At 40.9% G+C, this 9,829-nt stretch overlaps 1 protein-coding gene across 3 annotated transcripts in view; it reads left to right on the top strand.

Moving 5' to 3' along the window:
• The first annotated feature begins 94 nt into the window (after positions 1-94).
• Positions 95-9,829, top strand: part of GNPTAB (N-acetylglucosamine-1-phosphate transferase subunits alpha and beta) — a 48,225-nt gene continuing 38,490 nt past the window's right edge. For 2 of the 3 annotated variants that reach the window (XM_049626160.1, XM_049626159.1), the window contains exons 1-3: positions 95-376; positions 645-779; positions 9,040-9,201. In XM_049626160.1, coding sequence (XP_049482117.1) covers positions 281-376; positions 645-779; positions 9,040-9,201 — 393 coding nt within the window. In that variant the 5' untranslated portion in view covers positions 95-280. Of the gene's footprint in view, positions 377-644; positions 780-7,756; positions 8,839-9,039; positions 9,202-9,829 lie in introns of those variants that run through there. The other variant, XM_049626162.1, reaches the window with a different exon arrangement.

Below are 9,829 nucleotides of genomic sequence, written 5' to 3'. Positions count from 1 at the left end.
TTTTTTTTTTTTTTTTATTAAATATGTCGATGTTTGCTCCTACATCTGCGATTCTCTCAATCTGTCATCTTCATGTTTCTGCTGCCTGTATGAATCTCTTCTACAGCACTGCAAAATTTAGCATTTAATTGCACACTGGTATTACATCATTCCCCTTTTGTTGGATGGGTTAATTTTGTTTCCCCCAGCTACCTGTTTTTGAGACCATATAACAATCTGCTATACAGTCTCAAAATGCTTTGTAGTGTCCTGGCAGATATCATAGTAGTATTCATTAAGAATGTGCTTGCTTATTGTATTCTTTATTGTAGTTGAAGATGCCCAGAATGGAATGTTTAAAGGAAACAGCAAACAGACAGTTTGGAGGGGCTATTTGGTATGTTATTTTAAATCAATTGTATTTATACAGTAGGTTAGAATAAAAGTATAAGTAATAAAGCTGTTTTACCTTGAGAGGCTTTTTGATACTTTTCCTCTCAGCCTAGCTTACAAGTATTAATGAGTGCCAATTTAAGTAATTGTAATGTTCTGATTTTGAAGCTGGTTGATAGATGTAGTAAATCTTTACTAGTTTTCCCAGCTGTAAGTTTTTACCAGCCATATGGTGTGGAAAGTGAGTTGTGTTTTTCCCTCTCTTATTTTAGACCACGGATAAAGAAGTCCCTGGGTTAGTGCTAATGCAAGATTTGGCTTTCCTGAGTGGATTTCCACTGACATTCAAGGAAACAAATCAACTAAAAACAAAATTGCCAGAAAATCTTTCTTCTAAAATAAAACTGGTAAGAGCATAGGAACTGAGCAGTGAGTATAACATATTTCATGTAATGCCCGACTGTTCTCTGTGGTCCATTTGAATTCTAGCATAGCTGATAGTCATAAGCAGAGCAGGTCTCTATTCTGCCACAGTGTTGTCTTTCTTTATGGAAGATCCTTACCCTTTTCTTTTTATTTGGGCAAAAGTCGAAGAGTCTTACTTGGTTTACTGGATTCCCAGACAGAAACATGATTCATTTGTTTAACAAATGAGCTCCTACTGTGTCTCAGGTGCTGTTACACCTGCTGAGAGTATAGCAGTAGACAAAACAGACAAAAGCCCTGGTGGAGCTGACAGTGCAAGGAAATGGAAGCACAGGGGAGGGAGTAGGGGAGGTCAAACTCACAGTAAGTAGACAGGGACTGCAGCCTGAGCCTTTATTAAGAGCCTTCACTCATAGAGGAAGGATGCGTCAGATACTTGGAATTTTGATAACGTGAAAGCCTTCTTCACTAATAGCTAATTGAGCCACCAACGTATTTAGAACTTGTACCTATTAACTCCATATGTTTTTGGTTTTTTTCTAAAGTTTTTTTTAACATGTATTCATTTTTTTTTCAACTTTTTTTTTTTTTTTTTTTTTTGGGACAGAGAGAGACAGAGCATGAACGGGGGAGGGGCAGAGAGAGAGGGAGACACAGAATCGGAAACAGGCTCCGAGCCATCAGCCCAGAGCCTGATGCGGGGCTCGAACTCACAGACCGCGAGATCGTGACCTGGCTGAAGTCGGACGCTTAACCGACTGCGCCACCCAGGCGCCCCAACATGTATTCATTTTTGAGAGAGAGAGAGTGTGAGTCGGGGAGGAGCAGAGAGAGAGAGACACAGAATCCGAAGCAGGCTCCAGGCTCTGAGTTGTCAGCACAGAGCCCAACATGGTGCTCGAACCCACAGACCGCAAGATCATGACCTGAGCCAAAGTTGGATGCTTAACTGACTGAGCCACCCAGGCACCCCTAACTCTTAATGCTTTGATGCCATTTCTTAGGGTTGACTCTGGAGGCTGACCCAAGACATGCCTTTTCCTTAACATTTATTGTTTTCAAGCCACTTGCTCTATTGTGTGGGTGTTCTTTCCTTTTGACCTTATGTCAAGACGCCTGCGGTTCTGTCAGAAACATTCCGGGTTATGAAACATGAATGCCTTTTTCTTAGAACAGAAGGCATAAAGTTCTGGGCTCAGAAATTTTTAGGGTCTGGTTTTCTTGATTTTGCAAGGAAACATTCTTTAAATTCTGCCACGGTCAGGTTCCTGATTCTTACTTCCTTCTATTGATGTCGTTTAACAATTTAGAGGTGAAAGGGTAGAGATGAGGAAGCAATGGTGGGGGAGAGCAGTGATTGGAGAGTTCTTGAGTTCCTGTCTTGACCATATTTTTTATACTCTGCCCCACTCCTAAAGTTCCCTTTAACTTCTTTTCTCCATAAATGTACCACTGTTTTAAGATATACTACATCACCTCTGTAAGTGCGATGGTAATAGAATGATATTTATATTCTTTCTTTTTTTCATATTTTCCTGTTTTTTTTTGGTACCTGGAAATATGGTAGTGTGCAGCTAGATCAGGGTTGAATTATTACTGATCTTCAGTTATTTAAAAATAGATATTCCTCCTTCCTATAAGTTTTTTTGTTTGTTTAAATTGAAAAAGTTTGACATAACACTATGTAAATTTAAGGTGTACAACATGTTACTTTTTTTTTTAATGTTTATTTTGAGAGAGAATGAGCGAGCAGGAGAGAGGCAGAGAGAGAGGAAGAGAGACTCCCAGGCAGGCTTCACGCTGTTAGCAAAGAGCCTGATGCAGGGCCCAATCTCACAAACTGTGAGATCATGCATGACCTGAGCTGAAACCAAGAATCGTCTGCTTAACCGACTGAGCCACCCAGGTGCCCCTATGATATGTTACTTTAAATACATTTATGTATTGTAATATGATTGCCATGGTAGCAGTATTTATCACTACATAATTATAGCACAGTATTGTCTATATTGATTATACTGTGTATTAGCTCTCTCTGGCTTATTTATTACTCATTGCAAAGTTTGTGTTTTAAAACATCGGTCTTATTCCCCAGTCCCCCATCCCCTGGTAAATACCATTTTACTCTGTTTTTTATGAGTTTGACTTTTTTGGACTCCACATATAATTTGTCTTTCTCTGACTTGCCTCACTTATTAGTGTAATGTACTAAGCATTAGGTCCATCTATGTTGTAACAGATAGCAGGATATCCTCCCCTCTCACGGCCAAATGGAATATTACTATATTCCATTATGTATATATGCTACATCTTTTTTTTTTTTTTTTTAATCTGTTCACCTGTTGATGGGCATTTTGGTTGTTTCCATATCGTGGCTATTGTGAATAATGCTGTAATAAACATGGGAGTGCAGATGTCTCTTCAAAATCCTGTTTTCATTTCCTTTGGCTATATGCCCAGAAGTGGAATTGCTGCATCATATGGTAGGTTTATTTTTAATTTTTTAAGGAACCTCCATATTGTTTTCCATAGTGGTTGGACCAATTTACATTTCCACCAACAGTGGACAAGGGTTCCATTTTCTCCACGTCCTTGCCAGCACTTGTTGTCTCTTGACTTCTTGATAGTAGCCATTCTGACAGGTATGAGGTGGTATCTCATTATGGTTTTGATTTGTATTTCCTTGATGATGAGTGATGCTGAACATCTTTTCATGTCTGCTGGCCACTTTAATGTTCTCTTTCAGAAAATGTCTACTTAGTTCTGCTCATTCTAATTTATTATTTATTTATTTCTCCTTTTTAAATTGGATTTTGTTGTTGTTAAGCTGCATGAGGTCTTTATATTTTGGATATTAACCCCATTATCTAATATATGGTTTGCAAAAATTTCCTCCCATTCTTTAGGTTTTCCTTTCATTTTGTTAATTGTTTCTCTTGCTGTGCAGAAGTTGTTGGGTTTGATGTAGTCTCATTTATTGATTTTTTATTTTGTTGTTTGTGCTTTTGGCATCACGTCCAGAAACTCATTGCCAAGATTGCTATGGAGGAGATCCTTCCCTTTGTTTTCTTCTACGAGTTTTATGGTATCAAGTCTTATGTTTAAGTCTCTGATCATTTGTAGCCAATTTATGTGAGTGGTGGGAAGGAGGGATCCCTCTTTTCACTGTTCTGCATGTGTTTTTCTCCCATCACTTATTTTTCGTACTGATTTGGACAGATAAAAGCATAGATTAGCATTCGTTTCCCCCAATGTTTATTTAGCTTCTTGGCTTCCAAGCTATTGGTTCGAGAATTATAGACACGTGTAGCGGTACTTCTGACTGTTAGCTCAACTTCCTTATGCAGAAAGAATGACATTCTTGAACCTGTTTATATGATTCCAACTGTAATACATTTTTAAAGGAAAGAAGGTTCATGATACATCTCCATCCTCCACTCGGGTTTGACCACTCCACTGCTCTTTGGCTGCTGCAGGTGCTCACCAGTGCTGACGGCTTTTGGTGCGTCTGTTGGTGGATGGGTGTGTGCCACCAAAGAATGCCAATCCTAGTAGCAGTTAACCCTTCAGCAAACTACTTTGGGTATGGAGTGGTGTGTGCAGGTAGAAGTAGGGCGGGGGAGTACCTTGAATTGGACGAGGAGTACCAGCAAGCTCTGTGCTCTGTGCATGATGATACCCCCTTCCACCATTCATTCACCCAGCTGGAGCTTTATTTGGACTCCCAGACTTGTCTTTGTGGAGGCTATCACCCCCTCTGAGGGTCAGGCTGAGTACCCACAACATTCATTACAGGTCATTTTCCTGATGCCAACACCTGCAATCAATTTCAGGGATTAGAACTTCTGGTTTTTGGAGGCTAAAGAGAAAATGACCAAGGGGAACAAGAGGAGTGTATCAGCAGTTGAGGCCAATTCTTCGAGTGACTGTTTTTCTGTAGGTTCCTCTTCCTGGTTTTATTATGAATACCTTGAGAATGAAGTTTCCTGTCACTGGGTTCCTGTCACTCCATTTAGAGTGTGAGCTTTTAGTAAATGTCTGCTGTGTGCCAGGGAGTGTGCTAAGGATCACTGAGTGAATAAAAGCATTTAAGTAATTTTTGGGGGTGATCACTTCCAAGTAAGTGTTTATACAGTGTTGTAGGAACACCTGGGCTTTAGTTGTACTGGGGCAAGGAAGGCTTTGCAGAATAGAAGGAATCTTAGCTGGGCCCTGAACACAGCAGCCGTTCTTCTGGCAGAGAAGGGAGGGGGAAAGACCATTCCAACAGTAGGGAACAGCTTGAGCAAAGGACTGGAGGCCTATAAGTCAATGGTTTCCTGAAAACCAAGGCAGCTGGTTCCTGGAGGCTAGAAACCAGGCAGGGATTTTGCTGGTGCTGAGAAAGGGGAAAAGAGATTGAGGCCAGATTGAGAAAGATCTCCTGTTAAGGTGCCTGAACTTTATCCTGGAGACAGGGGGCAACCAGGAGCACTTAATCTGTTTCTAAGGAATGTAATAGGTGAAGGTATGGTAGGCAGAGATTAAGCAAGATGAGGCTGTGCAAAAAACCAGTTCAGCCACTGTGGCTATAGCCCGGCAAGATGTTCAGGTTCAGCAAGTGCCTTGGCAATGGTGCCAGTGATGAGAATGGTTCCAAAAACATCTGCAAGAAGTCCTCAGCATGACCTAGTGACTTATTAGCCATTGGTGAGAGGGAAGGAAAAATGAAAGGGGAAGTGGATGTTACTAGTGAAGATGGAAGTGATGGCTTTAACCACATTTGGAGCCTCCATGGGAGAAGCAAGTTTTTTGGAAAGGAAATCCAGAGCTTAGCTTAGGGCGTGTTATGTTAGAGGTGCTTTGTGGCATGTGGGAGAAGAGGGCTGTTAGACACTGGACTTCAGGACCTGAACGAGCTGGACCGTTTTGCCCTCCCAGGGTCCTCCAGGAGGACTTGAGGTAGGCCTGTGGCCTCCGAGCACCCAGGGCTCGGTTATGTCCTTTAGACCCTGCCTGGGCACGAGTGCCCAGGACAGGCACTGCCTGTTCACTTGTGTACCCCTCATGATTACCACAGGGCCTGGCACCTAGGGGGCCACTCCAGAAATGCTTGTGGAAGGCATGAGCAAGAAGAAATGCTGTGACTGAGAACATACCTGCCGTGTACCATGTCCTGGAATATAAAGGGAAATGTTTGAGCAGTGTGATTATTCTAAGAAGTCACTTTGGGTTTTGGTACCATAGTCATATACGTACAACTTTGCATTTATCGTTCTGTTTAGAGCAAAACCAGAATCTCCTCACTCCCGAGGAGGGAAAGTAGGGTTGAATGTAGTTGCAGTTGCAGAACAATAGATTTGAATTCATTGAAACTCTTATGTGGCCTATAGTTTTACAAATAAGTCTTTTCTATTAAAAGCTTTCTAGTTTGATGTCATTAATAACCCTTTATCTGTAGAATTTTTGTACATGATGGACACAGAATTCACCTTTTGGGAAAGGAGATTATCCTTTGGTCTTTATTTTTAGCTCACTCTAAATCATTCTGTATTTTCAGTCATTTTTACTCATAGTGGAGTTTTCACTTGTTTTTTGATTTTTCGTTCACTTCTTTAACATATGTTAGAGCATGTGGAAGAATCTTCCCAGAGCTCTCAAGTACATTCTACCATTTGGTTTATGCTTCAGTGCTACTGGTTGCTGAGTGAGTGTGCAAAAGAAGTAGAGAACATGGACTTATCTTCAAGCTACTTAGAGTCATGTTTTAGAGACAGTATGTGTGCATGTGAAGTATTCAAGCAGCAAGACAAGACAGTGTGATATTAGGTATCGAGCAGAGTAGCAGAGGCTTCGGGTTGGCATTTAGAGTCAGGAAAGGTCTATGTGGATTAGAGACATGAGAGAAGTTTTCAAAGACTAAGAGCCTGTACAGATCCTTGAAGGCTGACCAGGGTGTTTGTTCCGACAGGAAGGACAATGCGGGTGGGGGTGAGAACACCATATTGTCCTACCTGGACTCTGTTCCCTCAAACCTCTATTCAAGGCACATTCAAGGTAACAGTAAATTATTGTAATACTGCATTGATGCTCATTTTAGTGACTTCCCTGAAATTACCTTATGCACCTGCTCTTTTAAAGGATAGTACCCTTTGGCCTGTTTTATTCCTAAAGTAGGCACTTCAGTAGATTAAACAAACAACTCTGGAACTGATTTTAGTTTTAGAAAATTCTTGAGTTGTCTAATTACTGGAATGAGTTTATTTTTCATTTATATTAGTTGGCATGTTTTTCCCCTAACCTTATGCCACCATGTATAGGTATATCGATCCATTATTCTAGATAATGCTATAGTAAACAAACATCCTGAAATCTCTGGCTTAAAAATAACAAACCTTTATTTCTCCATCAGGTTAAAGAAATGTCTGTTGTGGGTCTGCGGTGGGTGGGTGTAGAAGTTGTTCTCTCTTTGAGAAACTTATAATTTAAAGAACTTAGATGAAATGATAATTTCACATAAGAAGCTATATATGGAGGCAGTTGCCCATAGTTGCCCAAACTAGGAACTCCAGCCTTGGGCACTTACTACACCCACTTTTCCTTACCACCTCCTGTCTCCCTGCAGAAGTAATTAAGTGTCCAGGATTAGGGTGCCACCTAGTGGCTATCAGAGGATACTTCCTCCCCAACTTTTTCACCACTCACAACTTGATGGCAGCAGAAAAGCTTGTTTCAACATGTAAATAGTTCCTGAAGCTCTTTACCTTTCATCTTTCTAATTAGGAAAATGTCTATGAAATTTCAGAATGGTTTCCCAGACTACAGTCATTTCGGATAAAGAGATTAAGATAAGGATATTTACCCAATGTTAAAACACTACATTTATAAACATTTGGTGATTTTATATTCCAGGGAGCCCTCAGAGGTGCTGTGGGAGGCAGTGAGGGAGGGAGGGGTGGAGCAGGGGAGGCTGGGGTGGGCAGTGAGACTCAGTAGATGTCCGGATAGAAGAATATCTGCCCTGCCTCCTACCTGTCCCACCACATAGCAAGGTAGGATATGACAGCAGTGGGAGCTGACCTTCGGTGAGTGCTTAGTATATGCCAGGTGCCATTAGCGTGGAAGAAGGTAATCTGTCAGAAGACAGTATCCACTTGTGCATGGACATGCCCATACACCCACGCACAATTTGTGTTAAGGGGAAAAATATAAATGAAATTCTAACTTTAACTTCTAGTTTTTGGCATAAATAAGCTGATGAAACATTGAAAGATGAGGTAAATATAGTCATGTGGCATATACAAGAGTTCAAAATGAGCCCATAATGATTTATGTTTGCTCTGTTTTATAAAGTAAGAAAGGATGTCATAAATTAAGGAACTGACCCTGTTAGAAGAGTCAGTTGGGCAGAAGGTTTTGCTTTCCAAGATTAGTAGTTTCCAATCCTCCCTATCCTTTAAGGTCTGAAAGCCTCTTTTCATAGGAAATTGAATGATACAGAGTTAGAACATGAAACAGCTCAAGGGTGGTGTGGACTCTGGTAGTGGTGGGAAAGCCTGTTTGTAAAACATGTTGATGTTTGTGATGTTCCCTTAGACATGATTTCTTTGAAAGCTTTGTCCCCAAAAGCACTTTTCGTATGGAAGTCCTACAGTCAGTCCTGTCAAAGGTACTCCTCTTAAATGTGGGGCACAGAAGCCGATTGGAGACCCTGCTAACAGGCGTGCTCTCTGCCAGTCTGGGCAGTTACTTTGCAGGTTTCTCCCAGTAGAAGCAGATTGGTAATATTCTAGAACAAAGGTCACAATTGGTGACCAGTTGTGTTTTGTTTGAGAGCATGACCATCAAAAACATTCGAGTCAGCATTGAAAAATGGGGAGATTTCTTACAACACTCGGGGATCCTGGTGTCTCAGGATCTGGCCGCATTTGTCAATGTTGAGCAGTGGCTGCAGCTTGTGGATGGCCCTGAAATGTCCCATTTCCCACAACTTCACCACTCGCTCTGCTTTACATGCCTGGTCTCTTCCGTTCACTTGGGAATTGTGTCTGGCCTCTTCAGGTCTTCTTTTGGTGATAATAGCCTTACTAGTTCATAATCTATATAAAGAGATACATTTAATCTTTAAATATATATACAATATGTTTAAGTATGCATCATACACTATGTATATATTTAAACATTAAAGATCAAACTGGGATCAAACGTGTCTCTTCTTTGAGGTTGAGTTTTTCTCTGGGTAACCCTTCTGTTATTTTACAGTTGCAATTGTATTCAGAGGCCAGTGTAGCACTTCTGAAACTGAATAACCCCAAAGACTTCCAAGAACTGAATAAGCAGACCAAGAAGAACATGACCATTGAGGGAAAAGAACTGACTATAAGTCCTGCCTATTTATTGTGGGACCTGAGTGCCATCAGCCAGGTAAGGCATGAACCTGGATCAAGGGTTTAGATTGTTAAAGATTTGTAAGTCATTATATTAGAAGGAAGAGGATTTCCAGAGAGAGGAGTTGATTGGAACTTTTCTAATTTTCCAATCACTGCCATTGGTTAACATTAACCGAAGTGACCTAGAATCAGATCCGAGAAACTTCTCTCTTTAGAAAGTGCAAAAGGGGGCAACTGGGTAGCTCAGTTGGTTAAGTGTCCAACTCTTGATTTCAGCTCAGATCATGAGCTCATGGGTTTGTGAGATTGGGATTCTCTCTTTCTGTGCCCCCACTCATGCACACGCTTGCTAGCTCTCTTAGAATAAACAAACTTAAAAAAAATTAAAAAGTACAAAAAAAAGTTGGGTACATATGTATGTATTTATTTATTTATTTAGAGGTGGGGAGGGGCGGAGAGAGAGAGAATCCCAAGCAGGTTCCACACTCCTGGCGGAGCTTGATGTGTGGCTTGGTCCCATGACCTGAGTTGAAATTAAGAGTTTGATGCTCAACCAAATGAGCCACCCAGGCACCCTTGTGTTGTTGTTTTAAATATGCCAAGTGTTTCGCATTTTTTTTGTAATGTTCAAATGTAGGGCTTGGTCTTTAAAAGTCTGCCAG

Source organism: Panthera uncia, chromosome B4, assembly GCF_023721935.1.
Source record: "Panthera uncia isolate 11264 chromosome B4, Puncia_PCG_1.0, whole genome shotgun sequence".
Taxonomy (NCBI): Eukaryota; Metazoa; Chordata; class Mammalia; order Carnivora; family Felidae; genus Panthera; species Panthera uncia.
This window is presented reverse-complemented; position numbering and strand designations above follow the sequence as displayed.